This window comes from Carcharhinus amblyrhynchos, chromosome 4 (genome assembly GCF_965287045.1).
Source record: "Carcharhinus amblyrhynchos chromosome 4, sCarAmb.v2.hapA, whole genome shotgun sequence".
NCBI lineage: Eukaryota > Metazoa > Chordata > Chondrichthyes > Carcharhiniformes > Carcharhinidae > Carcharhinus > Carcharhinus amblyrhynchos.
Genome location: NC_137327.1, coordinates 129504832 through 129527986, shown reverse-complemented (window position 1 = coordinate 129527986; position 23155 = coordinate 129504832). Strand labels below are relative to the sequence as shown.

The following is a 23155-nucleotide window of genomic DNA, read 5'->3' as shown; positions in this document are numbered from 1 at the left end:
GAATCTGTGGAATTCCCTGCCCAGTGAAGCAGTTGAGGCTACCTCTTTGTTTTTAGGCAAGGATAATAAATTTTTGAACAGTAAAGGAATTAAGAATTACGGTGAGTGGGCGGGAAAGTGGAGCTGAGTCCACAAAAAGATCAGTCATCTTACTGAATGGCAGAGCAGGCTCGAGGGGCCAGGTGGCCCACTCCTGCTCCTGGTTCTTATGTTCTTATGTAATTTGTCTTGGCTGAAGAGTTATCTCATGGACGTTTGTTATGTCTGACACAAAAATATTAATTTATATTTGCACAATGCCTTTCAATCTGGCTAATGTTACAATTGCTTAAAATCTGTACTTGAAATTAAATTCTAATGCTTTGCCTGGCCGTGTAACTTTTTTAATAGACCCTGGAGAAATTTGAGATCACAGAATACTACAGTGCAGAAGAGGCCCTTTGGCCCATTGAGTCCATACTGATGAATGAAATGCCTTGATTTGCCCACCTAATCCCACTTGCCACCACTTGGCCGATAGCCTTGAACGTTATGGCCAAGTACTCATCCATGTACTTTCTAAAGGATGTAAGGCATCCCGCCTCCACCACCTTCCCAGGCAGCGCATTCCAGACTATCACCACTGAGTAAAAAGACTTTTTCTCAATCCCCCCTCAACCTCCCACCCCTCACTTTTAACTTGCATCCCCTCATAACTGATCCTTCAACTAAGGGGAATAGCTGCTCCCTATCCACCCTGTCCATGCCTCTCATAATCTTGAACATCTCCATGAGGTCACCTCTCAGTCTTCTCTGCTCCAACCAAAACAACCCAAGCCTACCCAACTCTCTTCATAATTTAAATGTTCCATCCCAGGAACGTCCTGGTAAATCTCCTCTGTACCCCCTCCAGTGTGTTCATGTCCCTCCTATAATGTGGCAATCAGAACTGCACACAGTGCTCCAGCTGTGGCCTCACCAAAGTTCTGTACAACTCCATCATGATTTCTCTGCTTCTGTAATCTATACCCCGATTGATAAAGGCGAGTGTGCCATATGCCTTTTTCACCACCCTATTTACCTGCCTTTCCACCTGCAGAGATCTGTGGACAAACACGTCAAAGTCCCTTTGTTCTTTGGATCTTCCCAGTGTCAGACCTTCTTTGTCAAATTGCTCCTTCTAAAGTGCACTTTTCAGGGTTTAATTCCATCTGACACTTATCTGCCCATTTGACCATCTCATCTATATCTTCCTGTAACTCAAAGACTCAACCTCACTGTTAACCATTGGCCAATCTTTATCATAGCAAACTTACTGATCCTACCCCCCACAGAGTCATCTATGTCATTCATATAAATGACGAACAATAGGGGGTCCAACACGGATCCCTGTGGTACATCACTGGCCATTGGCTTCCAGTCTGCCACCACCCTCTGTCTCCTACTGCTAAGCCAATTATGAATCCCCCTTATCAGGTCACCCTGTGTCCCATGTGCATTAGCCTTCTTAATAAATCTCCCAATGTGGGATTTTGTCAAAGATCCATTGTGATTATAGTGGCAATATTGTGCCCTGAAGCGCTACAGTCCAATGCGATCCTATTATGTTTTTCTGTTGTAGTTGGACAGAAATAGTTCTGTCTGCTACTGTTTTCTCTTTGCAGTAACAGTAACCTTCAGCTTTTGTCTGTTATATGGTGACTATAAGTCAATTTTAGATGTGATTACCACAACTTTTGAGTTAATACTAAGCCTAAAGCAGTGGTGAGTTTAGACAGTAACCCTGATCAAAAGACACACCCATTACTATACACAGGCAGTAAAACATCTTTTGTTCATTCATTGGAAGGTCTTTGAAACCTTGAAGATAAGTACCTCCCTGAAGAAGGAAACTGGGCTGTTTCACTGGTCCTGGTAATTGTGGAGCTGTACTAGGCAATACAGAAATTTATGGTTTAACACTTAGAAGAGGTGATAAAGGGACTTCCAAATGCTATTGAAACAGATAAATTAGAGTATTTTTAGAATAGACACCATAAAATAGATAAGGGAGAGCCAGTGGATGTGACATATTTGGACTTTCAGAAGACTTTAAAGTTCCTCATATGAGGTTAGTGGGCAAAATTAAAGCACATGGGATAAGGGGTAATTGCATGGATTGAGACTTGGTTGACAGACAGGAAACAGAGTGTGAAGAAATGGGTTTTTTTTTCCAAGTGGCTGGCAGTGACGAGTAGGGTAATGCAGGGATCAGGGCCCCAGCAATCTAGGATATAAATGAACTGGTAAGGGAATCAAATGTAACAGTTTTTAAGTTTATGGATGACACAAAACTGGAAGAATTGAAAGTTGTGCGAATGATGCAAGGAGGCTTCAAGGTGATTTAGACGAGTTGAGTGAGTGGACAAACACATGGCTGATGCAATACAATGCAACTAAATATGAAGATATAGACTTTGATATGAAAAACAGAAAGGAAAAATATTATTTAAATGGTGTATATTGGGAAGTGTGGATTTACAAAGGGATCTGGGTGTCCTTGTATACCAGTCAATGAATATGGAGAGGCAGATGCAGCAAACAGCTAGGATGGCAAATGGTATGTTGGCCTTCATTGCAAGAGGATTTGAGTTTGGAGGTAGGGATGTCTTGTTGCAGTTATACAGGGCCTTAGTGAGATCTTGAAGTACTGCGTACAGCTTTGGTCTCCTTACCTAAGAAAGAATGTACTTCCCATGGAGGAATTGCAGTGGAGGTTCACTCGGCTGATACCAAGGTTAGCAGGACTGTCCTGTGAGGAGAGGTTTGTTCAACTGGACCTGTACTCCCTGGAGTTTAGAAAGATTAGATCAAATCTGATTGAAGCACGGCAAATTCTAACAGGGCTAGACAGATGCAGGGTGGATAGTTTCCCTGGCTGGGGAATCGAGAACCAGGGGACACAATCTCAGGATATGGGATAGACCATTTAGGACTGAGATGAGGAAAGATTTCTCCACTCAATGGATAGTGAAAAGGCTGTGGAGGACAAATCACAGAATGTATTCAGGAGAGAGATTGATTATTTTTTAGATTTTAATGGCGTTAAGGGAAATGGGGAGAAAGCAGATATATGGCATTGAGATAGCAGGTCAGCCATGGCCGTGTTGAACGGCAGAGCAGGCTCAAAGGGCTGAATGGCCTACTCCTGCTCCTAGTTTCTATTTTTCTAATTTGTTCAAGCTGTGAGCAGCCTGTAAAGCTGAGCTTAGTAACATATTCCACTGCTCAGGCTGGAGCTTGCTGAGTTCTGTCATTAGCGCAGTTGTTTGGTGTAGTTCAATTATAACGTACTTAATAGGTCTGAGACACATGACATTTAATATTGCGAACCCTTAATACTTCACGGAGTAAATTGATAGCTTGAGACTATGGTGGGGGCAGGGGGGGAAGCTGATGTGAAGCATAAACTTACCATAATCCTGCTGAGCCTGAAAGACCTGTTTGTGTATAAATTTGAAGTAAATTATCAGTAAGAACAGGATCCATCAACACTGCAATGAAACAGTTGGTATCTATTTCCACTGATCATTGCACTCAGTTGCATCTGTTTAGCTTGTCGTTTCGATTGCAGATATCATTTAATCTTGCCGTGAGCAGAGACACATTTACATAATGGACCGTATATTTTTAACCCCGGAACAACAAACATTTCACACACTGAGTTGTTTTATGCTGAACTCGACCTGCTTATTTTGCTAATCCTACTATTCATACCGGCACCAATTATTTTCCAGCCTTCATTGTCCTGGCAAAGTGACATAGTGGCCGGAATTCTCCAGCCGTTCGTGCCAGTGGGATTTTCCAGTGCCGCTGGCAGCGCACCTGCGGGCTTCCCGCCGGCAACATCAGTGGGAATTCCCATTGAATGCGGCGGGACTGGAGAACCAACTGTAGCAAACGACACACCGCCTCCCGCCAGCGGGAAACGTGCGGCTGGTAGACCAGAGAATCCTGTCCATTATCTCGGAGGTCACAGCATATTCACTGAGTGATGCAGTGGATTTAGTCCATTGGCTTTTGGGGCTTAGGTTGGAATCCCGTAATCTCACTAATAGGATCTCTTTGACCATTCAATTAGTCATATCTGTATCTGTAACTGAATCGACACCACCATCAGCCCCCTTGGTTCCGTTATTCTTAATACTCTCGCCTCGCCAACATTCGTCAAGTTTGATTTTGAAATTTTCACTTGAGTCCCAGTCTAAATTGCTTAGGGGGGACAGAGTCCCAGATTTCCGCTATCCTTTGTATGAAGAGGTGTTTTCTGACGTTGCCCCTAATGATCTGGCACAAATTGTAAAGCTAAGCCTCGCTACCGGGGATAGTTTCTTCTTTGACAAGTAAAGATCCAGGGCAAAATGAAACTCTTATCAATTTCAGTCCAGTTCCTGAATGCTGCTAAATTAACAGTGTACCTGGAATGACAATGCAGATTTCCTTCTCTAAAGGACATTAGTGAGCCAGACGGGTTTTTACAACAAAATAATCAACACTACTTTTTGTTGAATTTAAATTTCCCAATTTCTGCCAGGGTGGATTCGTACCCGGGTCCCCAGAGCATTACTGGTCTAGTGACAATACCGTTGTGCCACCACCTCTTGGGTCTAAAAGATTGTCAAGCAGAGAAGGGGAGTTATCGCCATTTTTCTAGTCAAATTTATTCCTTGAGCATCACAAAAAACCAATGATCTGGTCACTATCACAATGCTGTTAGTGGGATCTTGCTGTGTATCAATTAGTTGCCCAAAATTTCTAGATTACAATAGTGACTGCACTTCAAAATCACTTAATTGGCTGTAAGGTGCTTTGAGATGTCCTGAGGATGTGAAAGATGCCATAAAATTCACATTTTTTTCACACCCTCTCACCCATTCCAAGGATGGGTGTGTTGGGATCAGAGAGGTTTATAGCATGGAAATAGGCCTTTCGGCCCAACTTGTCCATGCTGCCCTTTTTTTTTAAACCCTTAAGCTAGTCCCAATTGCTCACGTTTGGCCCATACCCCTCAACCCATGCAACTGTCTAAATGCTTTTTAAAAGACAAAGTGTACCTGTCTCTACAACTACCTCTGGTAGCTTGTTCCAGACACTCCCTACGCTCTGTGTGAAAACATCAAGTCCCAGTAGCATCCTAGTAAATCTTTTCTGCACTCTTTCTAGTTTAATAATATCTTTTCTATAATAGAGTGACTAGAATTGTACACAGTATTCCAAGTGTGGCCTTACAAATGCCTTGTACAGCTTTAACAAGAAGGCCCACCTCCTGCATTCAATGTTCCAACCAATGAAACCAAGCATGCTGAAGGCCATCTTCACCACCCTGTTGACCTGTGACTCCACTTTCAAGGAGCAATGAATTTGTACCCCTAGATCTCTTTGTTCTATATCTCTCATCAATGCCCTACCATTAACTGAGTAAGTCAAGTGAGAAGATAAACTTGTTGAAAAATTTATGAAATATCCAGGTTTCTTTTTTCAGTATGTCCTCAAAACCTGGACCTTTGGGTTTATCATCTGAAAACTCTCCACCTCTGTTAATGAAGGGTTTGTCATATGAGGAGCAGTTGGGGAGTTTGGATCTATACTCGGTGGAGTTTAGAAGTATGGGGGGATCTAATTGAAACTTACAAAATATTAAGAGGCCTCGCTGGAGTGGCAGTAGAGAGGATGTTTCTGCTAGTGGGAGAGACTAGAACTTGAGGGCACAACCTCAGAGTGAAGGGACATGCCTTTAAAACTGAGATGAGGAGGAATTTCTTTAGCCAGAGGCTGGAGAATCTGTGGAACTTATTGCTGTGGAGGGCAAATCATTGGTGTCTTTAAGACAGAGATAGATAGGTTCTTGATCAATAAGGGGCTCAAAAGCTACAGGGTGAATGCAGGAGAATGGGGATGAGAATTATATCAGCCATGATTAAATGGGGGAGCAGACTCGATAGGCTGAATGGTCTAATTCTGCTCCTTTATCTTATGGTCTGATGTCAGGGTTATTGTTTATTGCCTCCAGTCTTCATCCAGTGGAAATCTTCACCTTCCTACTCCACACGCTCCATCCACCCCAGCTCACTTTGACATTCATCTCCCTAATTTGCCTTCTCTTCCTCGCACTCTGCCCAAGTCAACCTGGCACTTCCCCAGCACCCTGTGCCCAGCTGAAATCAACCTCTTCCTCCTTTGCTTCCAACCCCATCCTCCAGATCTCGATTACTTCTTCCCCTTTTTTTTGTTGTAATGTCTGCAGCAAATGACACAGATGAGATTCCTTAAACATCAGAATTATACTCACTCAGCCCTCACGACATTAGGCCGTAGCAGCTCAGAGCAGTTCTAAGTTTGGAGGATTCTGACCTGTGTTGACTTTTGGGCAAAACACAAATGATCAATGTCCCAAAATTCCAGGAATTCTCATCAACTGGGAACAGTTGGCACATACAGAAGACTGTCCTATTGCCCAGTATCGATCTCTTACCCTACAAGACTTTCTAACTAATTCAGTAAGGGATACTATGGTCCAGTGGTATTATCGCTAGACTATTAATCCAGAAACTCAGCTAATGTTCTGGGGACTGGGTTCAAATCCCACCACAGTAGATGGTGGAATTTGAATTCAATAAAATAAATATCTGGAATTAGGAATGAGCTGATGACCATGAAACCATTGTCGATTGTTGGAAAAACCCATCTGGCTCACTAATGCCCTTTAGGGAAGGAAATCTGCTGCCCTTACCCAGTCTGGCCTACATGTGACACCAAAGCCACAGCAATGTGGTTGACTCTCAACTGCCTTCCAAGGGCAACTAGGGATGGGCAATAAATTCTGGTCCAGCCAGTGATACCCATGTCTCACAAATGAATAAAAAACCTTTGATATAATTGTTAAAAGGGATGAATTAAATTTGCTCTTCAAAATCTGAGTGTTTTAAATACAGAAAATAAAGCATTCAACAGTTTGAAGTAGTAATCCCATCTTCTTTTGTGACAGGATATCAAGCCCTTCCATGCAGGGAGATGCCAGTATTATTCCAGTGGTGCCCCATATCCTTCAGATGATTACAATGCAGAGGTACGTTTGCCAGCCCCGGCTCAGCGTTGGCCTTCCAGGTTAATCAATGCTGCTGGTCCACACGTAGCAAGTCTGGAAGTTCTCAGTCGTGTGGACAGACCTCATTATCGCTGTTTCTTCAGTTCGGTTCCTGCCTTTCATTTTAATTTATCTCCCTGCGAGGACTTTGCGATCAGTGAGAGATACTTGGGGAGGTCGGGTATTTCACCAGAGAGAGGGAGGGATAGTCAGAGAATGAGCCACTTGTTCATCTTCCTTTGCCACTCTGTGCTTCTGAAGCCCGTCATCTGCTGGGACAGCTGTAATTTCAATGGTTATTTTCCAAATGACTTTCTTATCAGCCTGACTAAGGGCCGCAATACCTAAACAGGCACTCGCCTTTAGGAGAACGAGAGGTGATCTTATTGAAACATACAAGATCCTGAGGAGACTTGAAAAGATATTACCCCACGTGGGAGAGACTAGAAAGAGGGAACATGGTATAAAACATAAACCGTTCATGCTCGCTCCCACTGCAAAGAAATCGGAAAAATTGGCAGCCGGCCAAATCTCCATTCATTGCAGCGGGTTGGGAAAATCCTGCCATCGTGAACAGTGGTAAGATTCCGGTCAAGGCACCTCCCACGTGAGAATTCTTTTCCTCAGAGAGTCCTGAATCTCTGGAACTCTTGTTCCCCCGGGAGCGGAGAAAACCAGCCCACTGGAGATTTTTAAAGCAGAGATAGATAGATAGATTCTTGACCAGGAAGGGATTATTGGAGCTAGGTGGAATTGGAGTTGAGGCCACAATCAGATGAGCCTTAATTTTATTGAATGAATCACAAGGAGTTAGCTTGCAGATTCAGCAGGTAATAGGGGAGGCAAATGGAATGTTGGCCATTATTTCAAAGGAAATGGAGTATAAAAATAGGGAAGTCTTGCTTCAGTCATGCAGTTAGACCACACCTGGGATATTGTGAACATTTCTGGCCCCCTTATCTAAGGAAAGAAGTGTAGGCATTGGAGGCAGTCCAGAGAAGGTTCACTGGGTTGATCCTGGGTATGGAGGGATTTTCTTTTGAGGAGAGGTTGGGTAGGTTGGGCCTGTACTCATTGGAGTTTAGAGGAATGGGAGGTGACCTTATTGAGACAAATGGATTCTCAGGGGGATTGACAGGGTGGATACTGAGAGATTGTTTCCCCTTGTGATAGAGTCCAGGACCAGAAGGAATCATCTCAGAATAAGGGGTCACCCATTTAAAAGAGAGATGAGGAGGAATTTCTTCTCTCAGAAGGTAGTGAGTTTGTGGAATTCTTCCCTGTAGAGGCTGGGTTGTTAAGTATGTTAATGGTTATGGGGTTAAGGCAGAAAGGTGGAGTTGAGGCCTGTCAGATCAGTCATGATCTCATTGAATGGTGGAGCAGACTTGATAGGCCAAATGCCTATACATATGAGTATATGTATGTACATACTTACATGGACCAACTTTAGTGGCAGTAATACAGGAGAGCATTCAAGCACTGGAAGCTTGGATCATAGTTCCCCAGCAAATACTGAGAGCAGAGAGGTCAATTGCAAGTGTCCATTTGCATCCAATACCATAACTGGAGCAGAAGCCTAACATGGGAATTTTCTGGTCCATGTCATTCATTACTATACGCCAGTGTGATTTGCCCTACTGAGATTTGAACTCACAACCTCTGGGTTTGTAATCTAATACCATAACCACTACATTGCTGTTCCCACAAGACTGCTTATGGTTTAATTTTAATCTCTCTTTCTCTTCATCCCACCCATCCCTGGCCAGTCTCTCCCAAAATCAAAATACTATAGATGCGAAAAATCTGGAAGAGTAAAGAAAAATATAGGAAATAGCTACACAGCCTGGGTGGATTCATGTGTCGGCAATGACAGGGGTGTGGGTGGGGGGGTCTCGGTCACCAGCTGAGGAGCAGATGAGATCGCAGCATTGTCTTTTCTCGGAAACATCCTCTACGTTTTGTGCTACTCGGACTCTTAACAGGTCAACAGCAGAACTTCTTCCCCCCCTTCCCCAGTCAAAGCAGCGCCACCCATCAACAGCTGCCAGCCAATTAAAGGGCGGCAGCTCTGTGGTATTGCACCAATCAAAGGTCTCAGATCAAGGAAGACCCATGTACAGGTAAGTGTTAGCAGGGTAGGGAAGGAGGGAGGGGGGTTGGCAGCAACAGCAGAGGGGTGGCTCTCAGTGGGCCCCCACTTTCATGATGCCAGGCCTCTCAGTTACACACAATGTGCCCCCAGAGAGGCTGTTTGCTTTTCATGTTCTCCACACAGCAAGCCCTCTGCCCACCATTGGGTTAATATAGGTAGTGGAGGGATTGGGCATTAATTGCCCACTTAAGGGCCTCAATTGGCAATGGAGAAGGAAGACCATCCACAGACTTATCTGGGGTGGAGGCTGGAGGGCAGTGAGATCTCCAGCCTTGCACTCATGCGAGGGCAAGCTTCTACCCCATCAATGGAGGGAAACAGAGTTAACATTTCCAACCTAAAACATTAACTCTGTCTCCCGCTCCACATCTGACCTGCTGAGTATTTGCAGCATTTTTTGTCTCCCAGAGCCTTAGTGGCCTGAGTGTGTCCAAGGGCATTGGGCTCACAGATATCTGTTGTAAATGTGTTAATTGGGAATAAGGAAATGAATAATCCCATAAAAAGCACTGTGGGAATGTCCAGGCAGGCCAAGTCTGGAATTGAACCAGTCATTTGTTTTCTGGAATTTTCCAGGAGTGAGCAGGGCACGTTACGAGCTCAAAGAATACAGTGCTTTTTGTGATCATTGTTCATTAGAACGGAATATAACATGGTGGCTTCCAGTCAGTGCCTCGTGCTGAGGTCACATGACCAAGACAGGGAGGATTGTATTTCAGTTCAAACAGTGGGGGTGGGATCTGGGAATGGAGAGATAGTTGAGAAGCTTTATTGATCGCGAGATTCTACCCTCTTTATAAGTTCTACGGATTTGAGTGTTATTTTAGACAGATTAGGAAGAATCTACCACATTGATAATTGTGCAGGTTCCACAGAGGGTATTTCATTTTTTGCTCCTCCTCTTGGTCCTTCAGAACTTCCTTCCTTGCTTTCCCTCGTGGGAGTCGAGGACCAGATCGCATAATCACAGGAGTAAGGAGTCTCCCATTTACAATAAGAAGGAATTTCTTCTTTCAGAGGGTGATCAATCTGTGGGATTCTTCGCCACACAGGGCTCTGGGCTCTGGATCATGTTCAAAGCTGATTTTTCATCAGTAAGGGAAACAAGGATTATGGGGATAAGGCGGGAAAGTGGAATTGAGAATTATCATATCCAATCAGCCATGATCTCACTGAATGGTGGAGCAAAGCAGATGGGCTGACTGGCCTATTTTGGCCCCTGTGTGTCATGGTCTTATCAGTGTCTTATCCTGAAGCACATTTTCCTCAGAGACAGTACCTCACTCAAGTAGTTGGCCTTTTTGTGCATGCTTAGACAGTGATTGCATTGTGACAGCTGGATTAAAATTATAACACGTGTGGAATTGGGTCATTTAATCACTGGAGCTGTGGCTACAACTCATTCCTGTTTTCATTTGGGCTTTGATCAGTAGTGGCTAATATTTTCATTTCTTTCTGTCTCCTTCCCCTCCCACTGCCCACTGAGATCAGATGAACACTGAGGTCAGTTAAGACGAAGCTTTATCATTCCAAGGTTTAGGAATGAGACCTTCTGGATCTGTATGGTTCAGTTACGCATCAAAGCATCTTTCTAACCACCACTTCTTGAATTCTCTGCCCAAAGGCCTTGTTGATTACTCACCAAAACACAGCAAAGTGCACTGATTTATTTACTACAGGTAGGGCAGGGAAGCATGGCAAGGTGACACAGTGGTTAGCACTGCTGCCTCACAGCACCAGGAACCCGGGTTTGATTCCAGCCTTGTGTGATTGTCTGTGTGGAGTTTGCACGTTCTCCCCATTCACTGCCCTTCTTAAACCTTTCCATAAATTTTCACTGAACTTGCACATCTTTGGACACTAAGGGGCAATTTAGCATGGCCAATCCACCTAACCTGCACATCTTTCATAGAATCTCTACAATACAGAAGGAAACCATTCGACTCATCAAGTCTATACTGACCAGCACTGCTGCTTCACAGCACCAGGGTCCTGGGTTCGATTCCCGGCTGGGGTCACTGTCTGTGTGGAGCTTGCACATTCTCCTCGTGTCTGTGTGGGTTTCCTCCGGGTGCTCCGGTTCCCTCCCACAGTCCAAAGATGTGCGGGTTAGGTTGATTGGCCGTGCTAAGCAATTGCCCCTTAGTGTCCAGGGATGCGTAGGTTAGAGGGAATAGTGGGTATGATATGGGGTTAGGGCCTGGGTGGGATTGTGTTCGGAGCAGACTTGATGGGCCGAAGGGCCTCTTTCTGCACTGTAAGGCTCTATGATCTATGACCACAATCCCACCCAGGTCCTATCCCTGTAACCCCACACATCGGCCCTACTAAATCCCCTGACACTAAAGGCCAATCAATCTAGCCTGCACATCTTTCAGACTGTGGGAGGAAACTGGAACACGTGGAGGAAATCCACACAGGCACAGGGAGAATGTGCAAACTCCACACACAGTGATTGAGGCCGGAATGGAACCAGGATCCCTGGCGTTGTGAGGCAGCAATACTAACCATTGTGCCACCGTGCCATCCCTTGGGATGCGAAGAGGCAATTTAGCATGGCCATTCCACCCAACCTACACATTTTGGAACACTAGGGGGAAGTTTAGCATGGCCAATCCACCAAACCTACACATCTTTGGACTATGGGAGGAAACCAGAAAACCTGGAGGAGAATGGGGCAATTGGCATTGCACAGAGAGGTGCATTGATGACTTGTCAAAAAAATGCCAAGAGTGCGACACTGTTGGCACAGGCATTATGGAGTTATTCAAAGGGGATTCAAGTGTGGCACAGTGACTGAAGACAGTAAATGATGGGTTGGAGTAAAGGGTTCGGGAACAAAGTGCATATACATGAGGGAAAAAATGAGAGATGGCATGACTGATTAACAAGAAGAGATTCATTGTGAAAGAACTAAGAGGAGATAGAAATAATGCAGTTGATGTAACATAATCATGCCTTTCAGTTGTGCTCTTGATGCATCGTAGGAGACTAGAATAGCATTTACACATCCCAGGAGAACCCTTCTGTGTGCCATTTACACATCATCGTGATGTACCTGCAGAGTTAATTTCAGGTGCTTGCCTTAATGTTTTGTCCTTTTGTTGTAATCAGGTTCCATTTGTATTGCCTTTAAAACTAATTCTATTTTGATTGCCCTTGTGCCGAGGACATTGAATTCAAAGTAAGGATGTAATGGAGAATTTGTACATTGATGATGTTACAGTGAGTAATGTGTGCAGGCTTAGATACCCCTTCAGAAAAGGAGATCAGTCTTTGGAGCAAATTCACAAGGAAGGTACCAAGAGTGACAAGTTACAGAGGAAAGCTGAAATAATTGTGGGTTTTTCAAAATTCTGGTTTGTATTTAATATATTGGATGAGTAATGAAAAGGTAAATTGTGAAAATGTGTTTGTGCTGGTGAATGTGTAAGGACAGGACACGAGGGTGGCACAGTGGTTAGCACTGCTGCCTCACTGCGCCAGGGAGCTGGGTTCGATTCTGGCCTTTGGTCACTGTCTGTGTGGAGCCTGCACATTCTCCTTGTGTCTGCATGGGTTGCCTCCAAGCGCTCCAGTTTCCTCCCACAGTCCAAAGATGTGTGGGTGAGGTTGATTGACCACGCTGTCGGGGATTAGTAGGGTAAGTACGTGGGGCTTCAGGGATGGGGGCTGAGTGTCGGTGCAGGCTCAATGGGCCAAATGGCCCTTTTCTGAACTGTAGAGATCCTATGATTCTACGAGCTCTGGATTATCGCTATAAAGGGGGCATTTGGAATAAAATTCACAACATTTCATTCAAATGGAATGTCTACAGTGTCTTAAGAACATAAGAACATAAGAAATAGGAGCAGGAGTAGGCCATCTAGCCCTTCGAGCCTGCCCCGCCATTCAATAAGATCATGGCTGATCTGTTGTGGCTCAGTTCCACTTTCCCGCCCTCTCCCCATAACCCTTAATCCCCTCTCTTATCAAGAACCCATCAACCCGCTTCTTAAAAATGTTTAGCGAGGCAGCCTCCACCACTTCAACGGGCAGAGAATTCCAGAGATTCACCACCCTTTGAGTGAAGAAGTTCCTCCTCAACTCCGTTCTAAACCGCCTCCCCTTTATCTTGAGGCTGTGCCCCCTAGTCCTACTGTCTTTTTTGAGCGGGAAGAGTCTCTCCACCTCTATCCTATCCATCCCATTCATCATCTTATACGTCTCAATGAGATCTCCCCTCATTCTTCTAAACTCTAACGAGTACAAGTCTTACTGAGGCAGAGATGATTGCAGAATTATGCTCAGAGATCTGGTAAATGTTAAAGGCATCTGATGAGATTTTGACAGTAACATTAATTTGCTCACTACATTAGACAGTCTCTCAGCTCTCTTTGTGTGTCTGCAGACTTGCCTTCTCCATGCTGAAGAGAATAAACACCATCAGTTATGTAAAATGTCACTTTAAGGGCAAATGAGTCACTGCTGATTTAACCAGGCTTAATATTTTTTACCTGGTTGTAGGAGAAAGCGAAAAAATGATCGTAGACGTCTATAAAATTATGATGGGTTTTGAGAGGATAGGTGCAGAGAAGATGTTTTCACATATAGAGGATTCAAAAACTAGAGGTCATAAATATAAGTCACTAATAATGTGGAACTCCTTTCCACAAAGCGTGGCTAAGACAAATACCGTAGATCCATTTGTGACACGATGGAACCAAATGACGAAACAAAGAATAGGATATGCTAATAGGAGTATAAGAAAGGTGTGGGAGGAAGCTCATAGGTCACTGAGTGTTTCTGTATTCAATATAACTTCATATTGGACCATGAGAAATAGGAACAGTATCAGGCCATTCCATAAAATCACAGCTGATCCTTCTTCCCCACAGCCACTTCCCTGTCTTTTGCCCATAACCCTTGATTCCCCTATTGATGAGAAATCCATCTATCTCAACCTTAAATTTACACAAGGACTCTGCCCCCACAGCTCTGTGTGGTAAAGAGTTCCAAAGACTCTCAACCTTCTGAGAGAAGAAATTCCTCCTCCATTTCTGTCTGAAATTGGCACCCCTTAATTCTGAGATTATGCCCTCTGTTCCTAGGCTGTCCCATTCTTAAGCCCCTTAATAATCCTGTATATTTCAATGAGATCACCTCTCCTCCTTCTAAATTCCAATGAGTAGAGACGAAACCTGTTTAACCTTTTGTCAGTCCCTCCATTCTGATGATCACCCAAATGAACCGTCTGTCAACTGATTCCAATGAAATAGTATCTTTCTTTCAATAAAGGGACCAAATCTGCTCACAGTACTCCAGATGTGGTCTCGTCACTACTTTGTACAATTATGGCAAGACTTCCTTACTCTTTTACACCAAACCCCTTGAAAGGAAGGCCAACATTTCATTAGCATTCCTGATTACCTGCTGTACCTGTGTGCTAGCTTTCTGTGCTTCATGCACAAGTACCCCCAAGACGGGGTGACACAGTGGTTAGCACTGCTGCCTCAGAGCGCCAGGGATCCAGGTTCAATTCCAGGCTGCACATTCACCCCACGTCTGCATGAATTTCCATTGGGCGCTCCGGTTTCCTCCAACAGTCCAAATTTTTGCGGGTTAGGTTGATTGGCCATGATATGTTGACCCTAGTGTCAGGGGAATAGCAGGGTAAATATGTAGGGTTATGGGAATAGGGCCTGGGTGGGATTGTGGTCAATGCAGGCTTAATGGGCTGAATGGCCTCCTTCCACGCTGTAGGGATTCTATGAAGACCCTTGTTGTGGCTTTCTGCAGTTGTCCAGCATTTAAATCATACTCTGTTCATTTGTCCTCCCTTCCAAAAGGAACAAATTTGCACTTTTCCACATTATACACCAGTTGCCAACTTTTGCCCACTTACTTAACCTATTAATATCTCTTTGTAAACTGCTTCCATCCCTCTCGCAACTGACCTTTCCACCTATTTTTTGTCATCAGTAAATTTGGCTACAATACATTCGCTTCCTTCCTCCAAGTTATTAATATATATTGAAAACAATTGTAGTTCCTGCATTGATCCCATTGGAACCCCACTGGTTACAGCTGCCAGCCTGAAAAAGAACCCTTTATCCCCACCTACTGTTTCCTGTCCACGAGCCAATTCCCTATCCATACCAATATACTACCCCCACCACCTTGGGCTCTTATGACTTAATCAATATAATTTAATATTAATGTCATCTTTCAAAATTCTATAGTCTGTGGAATGGTTCCTGCAGATTGGAAGGTAGCAAATGTAACCCCCAATACTTAATAAAGAAAGGGGAGACAAAACAGAGAATTACATACGTGTTAGCCTGATATCAGTTGTAGGAAAAATGTAAAGGATGTGATGACAGAACACTTAGAAAATAATGGAAGGGTTGGACAGAGTCAACATGGGTCTCATTAATCTGGGGGCACAACCTCAGGCTAAAAGGACAATCCTTTAAACCGGGATGAGAAGGAATGTCTTCAGCCAGAGGGTGGTGAATCTGTGGAATTCTTTGCCGCAGAAGGCTGTGGAGGCCAGGTCATTGAGTGTCTTTAAGACAGAGATAGACAGGGGATCAGGGATAATGGGGGAAAAGGCAAGAGAATGGGGATGAGAAAAATATCAGCCATGATTGAATGGCAGAGCAGACTCGATGGGATGAATGGCCTAATTCTGCTCCTATGTCTCATGGATTTATAAAAGGGAAATTTTAACAACCTGTTGGAGTTTTTTGAGGGTGTGAGGAGTAAAATAGAGAAGAGGGGTGATGGATGTATTTAGATTTTCAGAAAGCTTTTGATAAGGTCCCACTGAAGAGACTAGAAAACAAAATTAGAGAACATGGGATTGGGGTAATATACATTGCCATGGATTGAGAAGTGGTCAACGGATAGAGAGCAGGAATAAATGGGTCATTTTCAGGTTGGCAGGCTGTGGCTAATAGGATACCGCAAAGATCAGCGCTTTGGTCCCAGCTATTCACAATCTACATCAATGATTTGGATGTGGAGACTAAATGCAATATTTGCAAGTTTGCAAATGACACAAAACTAGGGGGAAGTGTGAATTGTGAGGAGGATGCAGACACTTCAAGGGGATCTGGAGAGGTGCAGCAAGTTTGACAAATGAAATGCAATGTGGTGAAATGTGAAATTAACCACTTTGGTCAGAAAAATAGAAATACTGGGTGTTTTTTAAACGGTGAGAGTCTCAGTCTCAGACTGAGGATTAAGCTAGTTAGGACTGCAACAAAGAGGAATATTTTCATCTTTGAGGCTGGTGAATCTTTGGAAATCTCCAAAACATTGAGTGTGTTCAAGACCGAGACAAGTAGATTTCTACATGTTTAAAATATCAAAGGATGTGGGGTTAGTGCAGGAAAGCTGATTTTTATGACTTCATTGAATGACTGAGTGGGCTTGAGGAGAATATCCAGGAAAGTAGGGGGAGAGCGGGGAAAGGTAGTCAGTGAGGTCCAGGGAAGGTTCAGTTGTGACAGAGAGATTGGTCTTTGTGATTTTGGTATGGGGGAGGAATGAGGCAACTGGATGTCAAAAATGTTTAACTTGTGTTCTCTCTATGGTGAAACCCACATTACAACAGGCTTGTTCCTGACTCATAACATCGAGATCCCAGCGAGGTGTGGAGCTGCTGTTCATTATGTGCCTTTGGCTGCAGTCAGGCAGGGATGGAGGGTGATAAAACAACTCCAAGGGGCATGACTGGTGGAGGGCAGCCAAACTTAATCCTCCTGGGTAAATGGTCATAGTTGACAAGGGATCATGTGGTTAGTATTTCTATGCTGCCAAGGCAATGGTCTCTGTATGGAGTCCCGAGGACAGTGGAGACAATGGGAAAGTGTCCCTTTCTTGCATCATCCCGCTCAGAGGGCGATGTCTCCATCTGCATTTCTACCCACCACTGGCTCCTCACAGATGCATAATTAATGAGCTGAACAGAGGAACATTGTGCCTGTTCAGCATTCCAGCCACTCGGCAGGTATCACACCCACTTTCCCACCCACTTTGAATTGAGAATGGAAATTATTAATCAGAGCAAATCAATCTTAAATCATTTTGTTGCAGTTTGTACTTGTTGACTACCTCAACCACAGCCCCAGCTCAAGTAATGTTGCACATTTGGCCAATTGGGCCAGTGGGCTGACGAATGGCAGATGCAGTTTAATTTAGACAAATGCGAGGTGATGTATTTTGGTAGATTGAACCAGGGCAGAACTTACTCAGTTAATGGTAGAGTGTTGGGGAGAGTTACCGAACAAAGAGATCGAAGGGTACATGTTCATAGCTCCTTGAAAGTAGAGTCACAGGTGGACAGAGTGGTGAAGAATACATTTGGCATGTTGGTTTCATAGGTCAGGACACTGAATACAGGAGTTGGGATGTCTTGTTGAAGTTGTGCAAGACATTGGTAAGGCCACACTTGGAATACTGTGTGCAGTTCTGGTCACCCTATTATAGAAAGGATATTATTAAACTGCAGAAAAGATTTACTAGGATGCTGCTGAGACTTTATGGATTGAGTTATGAGGAGAGGCTGAATAGACTGGGACTTTTTTCTCTGGAGCGTTGGAGACTGAGGGGTGATCTTATAGAGGTCTATCAAATAATGAGGGGCACATTTCTGAAAGAAATGGCGGAGGTGATAGTGGATGCCTTGATGATCATTTTCCAATCATCGCTGGATTCCGGGGAAGTGCCAGAAGATTGGAAAACGGCTAATGTTACGCTGTTGTTTAAGAAGGGTGGCAGGCAAAAGGCAGGGAATTATAGGCCGGTTAGTTTAACGTCCGTGATCAAGGAGAAAATAGCGAGGCATCTTGAGGAGAATTGTTTGATAGAGCAGACGCAGCACGGTTTCGTTAAGTGGAAGCCGTGTCTGACGAATTTATTGGAGTTCTATGAGGGTGTGTCTAGGGCGGTGGATAGAGGAGAGCCGGTGGATGTGGTGTTTCTTGATTTTTCAGAAGGCGTTTGATAAGGTGCCTCACAAGAGGTTATTACAGAAGGTCAGGGGACATGGAGTTGGGGGTAGGGTGTTAGCGTGGATAGGGGATTGGCTGTCAAATAGGAGGCAGAGAGTGGGGGTCAATAGGTGCTATTCGGATTGGTGGTTGGTGACTAGTGGAGTGCCCCAGGGGTTGGTGCTGGGGCCTCAGCTATTTACCATTTATATAGATGATCTGGAGGAGGGAACCGAGTGTATGGTGTCGAAATTTGCTGATGACACCAAGATTGGTGGAACGGCAAATTGTGCGGAGGGTGTGGAAAGTCTGCAGAAGGATCTAGATAGGCTGGGCGAATGGGCCAGGAACTGGCAAATGGAATTTAATGTTGGCAAGTGTGAAGTTGTCCACTTTGGTAGGAATAATGGTAGGAAGGACTATTACTTACGTGGCGAAAAACTGCAGCATGCAACGGTGCAGAGGGACCTCGGGGTCCTTGTGCATGAGTCGCAAAAACCCAGCCTGCAGGTGCAGCAGGTGGCCAGGAAGGCAAATGGGATGCTGGCCTTCATCGCGAGGGGGATTGAATATAAAAGTAGGGAGGTCTTGCTGTAACTGTACAGGGCACTGGTGAGGCCGCAGCTGGAGTACTGTGTGCAGTTTTGGTTGCCGCACTTACGCAAGGATATTTTGGCCTTGGAGGGAGTGCAGAGGAGGTTTACTAGGCTGATGCCGGAGTTGAGGGGGTTGAACTATGAGGAGAGGCTGAATAAACTAGGCTTGTACTGGTTAGAATTTAGAAGAATGAGGGGAGATCTCATTGAGACGTATAAGATGATGAATGGGATGGATAGGATAGAAGTGGAGAGGCTCTTCCCACTCAGAAAGGACAGTAGGACTAGAGGGCACAGCCTCAAGATAAAGGGGGGGGCGGTTTGGTGAATCTCTGGAATTCTCTGCCCGTTGAAGTGGTGGAGGCTGCCTCGCTAAATATTTTTAAGACGCGAGTTGATAGGTTTTTAATAAGAGAGGGGATTAAGGGTTATGGGGAGAGGGCGGGAAGGTGGAACTGAGCCATGACAGATCAGCCATGATCTTATTGGATGGCGGGGCAGACTCGAGGGGCTAGATGGCCTACTCCTGCTCCTATTTCTTATGTTCTTAGATCAACTAGATAGTCAATATCTTTTCCTAAAGGTAGGGGAGTTTAAAACTAGAGGGCATAGATTTAAGGTGAGAGGGGAGAGATACAAAAATATCCAGAGGGTGATGAGTGTCTGGAACAAGCTGCCAGAGGTAGTAGTAGAGGCAGGTACAATTTTGTCTTTCAAAAAGCATTTAGACAGTTATATGGGTAAGATGGGTATAGAGGGATATGGGCCAAATGCGGGCAATTGGGATTAGCTTAGGGTTTTTAAAAAAAGCGGCATGGACAAGTTGGGCTGAAGGGCCTGTTTCGCTGCTATAAGCTTCTATGACTCTATTTCTATATGATTGTTAGAAAAAAGGCTGCATTTATTGACACTGCAAAACCATGGGGAGCACTTTCCACATGTGCAGCCATTGTAGTCACAGAATAATCAGTGATTAAGCAGTTGCCCACATCAAAAATGGCGTCTTCCTTCACAGTGTCCTAGGCCAGCATGCAACCCCTCAGCCTCTTTAGCAGCACTCTACTTCCCAGTTCATCCCTCCCCCTGACCCCAGCCCCCACTGCTGGCCCCACAAACCCTTGCTGCCTCGATTGCAGCAAGGGGTCTGAAACAGGGGAGGGGAGGGGGTTCAGGAGAGGGAAGGGAAGTGGGGTTGAAGTGAGTCGAGAGGATTTGGGAATGGGGTGGTGAGGAGGTCAGGAATGAGAGAGGGGTCGAGAACATGGTCGCAGGAGGGCAGAAGCAGGGCACCAGGTCACAAACTGGGTCAACAAGGGGGTCGGGAGCAGGTTAGGATGAGTTTGGTAATGTTGCAACTGCAGAGGGCGCACTTCCTGCACATGTCTTTACAATGCCTGTGACATCAGAAATATCAGAGCTGACGCAGACATTATAAAGACTAAAAGAAGGAAGGAACTTCAGTCTGATATTTTAGTGCATATTAGCAGAACCACCTGTTCTGGATCCCGTCAGTAGACAGGCTCCTCACCATTGTTTTGTGTCCTAATGTGCCACCACGTTGCAAATTAAAATATATCTCCGTTAGCCAGGAAATGGTCTCCTGAGTCTTATTGGAGGAACCATTGACTTAAATCTATATGATCAACCTGTGTGTGCAAAGAAAATGCCTTATTTCAAGTTATTATAACCTAGAGAGTTTGGAAACATTTTAGTTTTTCCAACAATCTGAAATTCTTCCAGTGAAGCTGAAACCCAGAGGAGAGAATCGCTGTGTTAGGACATGAATGTTCTCTCATGAGAGTTGGTGGAAGGAGCAGGCAAGCAGTGGGCTTCCCCAAGCTGCAGAGAGAGGGTGAGTTCACTTTGTGCAGGTTCAGAGCTGTCTGTGCACCAGCTCACTGATATGAGACGTGGGCCAGGAGAGGCACAGCAAACCAACTGCACGCATAACTGTTCCTGGTCCCTTTTCTGTTCCTTAACAGTAATTAAATACAATCAGCTTTTGTCCTATCCAACATATCACCCGTTATAGAACCACAGTGTTAATTTTGACCAGTGCTGTCATCTCCTATCTATCTTCGTAGTGGCACAGTGGTTAGCACTGCTGCCTCACAGCGCCAGGAACCTGGGTTCAGTTCTGGTCTTGGGTCGCTGTCTGCGTAGAATTTCTAGTTTCTCCCCGTGGGTTTCCTCCTGGTGCTCCGGTTTCTCTCCACAGTCCAGAGATATGCACATAGGTTGATTGGCCATGCTAAATTGAGCCTAATTTGAGGGAGATTAGCAGGGTAAATGAGGGTTACAGGAATAGGGCCTGGGTGGAATTGTGGTCAGTACAGACTCGATGGGCTAAATGGCCTCCTTTCCTGTAGGGATTCTGTGATTCTTTCATTTTCTTTCTCTCCTGAGTATAGAATAGCCAGGAGTGTTTAGTGTTCTTCTTGTCTATGTTTAACCCCTCATTCGTTAACACAGGTGCAATCCAACACTATGCTTCTCTGTTTCACTTCTCCCTCAATCTGATTCCTATTCTTTCTGCGCTGTTGCAATTTGTTCCATCTTAATTTTCTAAAATTCCATATCAAATTTGCTTAAACCCTCTAATTTAGCATTAGTTAATCTCGCCACAAGCCACATATATTTCCTACCTTTGTTCAGACGAAACCTGTTTATCTTGTACAGATCTCTTAAGCCCCAGAAATCTCCCTTCTTGCCATTTCTCTGCCTGCACTACCTTCCTGTTTGTATATTGACTAGCACGTGGTAACTGGATAATTCTGAGATTACCACCTCTTGAGGGCATGTTTTTTTTTCATTCATTCGTGGGATATGAACCTCACTGGCTGGCCAGCATTTATTGATGTGGATATGCCGGCGTTGGACTGGGGTAAACACAGTAAAAAGTCTGACAACACCAGGTTTAAGTCCAACCGATTTATTTGATAGTAAACTCACTAGCTTTCGGGGTTTGTCCCTTCATCAGGTGATCAAGGTGACAGGTTGATCAAGGGTCACCTGACGAAGGGACTAACCCTGAAAGCTAGTGAGTTTACTATCAAATAAATCGGTTGGACTTAAACCTGGTGTTGTCAGACTTTTTACAGCATTTATTGCCCATCCCTAGTTGCCCTTGAGAAGGTTGCGGTGACAACTGAGTGGCTTGTGGGCCATTTCAGAGGGCAGTTAGTTGATAGTCAACCACATTGCTGTGGCTCTGGATTCACTTGTAGGTCAGATCAGGCAGATTTCCTCCCCTAAAGGACATCAGTGAACCAGATGGGTTTTACCAACAATCGACGATGGTTTCATGGTCATCAGCTGATTCCTAATTCCAGATATTTTGTGTTGAATTCAGATTAATTTCTTATTCCCTGAATCATCACCTGGAAGACCTCAATCTTTTTCCTATCTAGGTCAGTGGTTCCAAGATGGACCACAACTTTGGGCCGTTGTCAGACTATTGGGTGATGTTCACCCAGTCATCAGGGACACAGAGCGTCATTCAGGACCCTCCTCTGTGACAGTGGAAACATCCATCCATCCCCTAACTGCTGAATATCCTGTAACAGCCACAATCCTGCCCTTGTGATGAAGTACAGTTACCCTGAGAGTGTGGATTTATTTCTGACTGCACTTGCCCAAGGTGTTGGCCATTTCAGACCAAGATGAAGAGAGTTATCTTCACTGAGGTTTGTGAATCGACTGGATTCTGTACCTCGGGGGGAGCTGTGAATACGGAATTGATGTGAATATTCAAGGCTCCAATTTATTGATGTTTGAATTCTAAGTGAATGAAGGGATATGGGGGTCAGATAGGAAAGGGGAGTTGAAGGTTGAGTTAAGGCCACTGACAGATCAATCCTGATCCTCTTGAATGATGGAGCAGGATTGAGGGTCTGAATGACTAGCTCCTATTTTTGTGATCTTATAATTTTATGATCAGCCATGGTCTTATTAAGTGGCAGGACGGGTTTGAGGGGCCCTACAGCCAACTCCTGCTTTTTGTTTTAATAATCATAGAGTCCTATGGTGCAGAAGGAGGCCATTCGGCCCGTCAAGTCTGCACCGATCACAATCCCATCCAGGCCATTTCCCCATAAGCCCACGTATTTACCCTAGCTAGTCCCCCTGACACTGAGGGGCAATTTAGCATGGCCAGTCCACCTAACCCACACACCTCTGGATTTAATGTTAATAGTTCAGGTTCAAAGTGTATGGGATTGTGTTTGACTGAAAGTTACTGATATTTATGAATACTGGTTTGTTTTTTATTTAACCCTGTCATGGCATGTGGGTGTCGCTGGCTGGGCCAGCGTTTGTTGCCCGT

The 23155-nt window shown here is 44.6% G+C and overlaps 1 protein-coding gene across 2 annotated transcripts in view; it reads left to right on the top strand.

Moving 5' to 3' along the window:
* tmem255a (transmembrane protein 255A) overlaps positions 1-23155 on the top strand; it is a 76561-nt gene that overhangs the window by 23268 nt on the left and 30138 nt on the right. For both annotated transcript variants that reach the window (XM_080187877.1, XM_080187876.1), the window contains exon 5: positions 7004-7084. In XM_080187877.1, coding sequence (XP_080044003.1) covers positions 7004-7084 — 81 coding nt within the window. The remainder of the gene's footprint in view (positions 1-7003; positions 7085-23155) is intronic.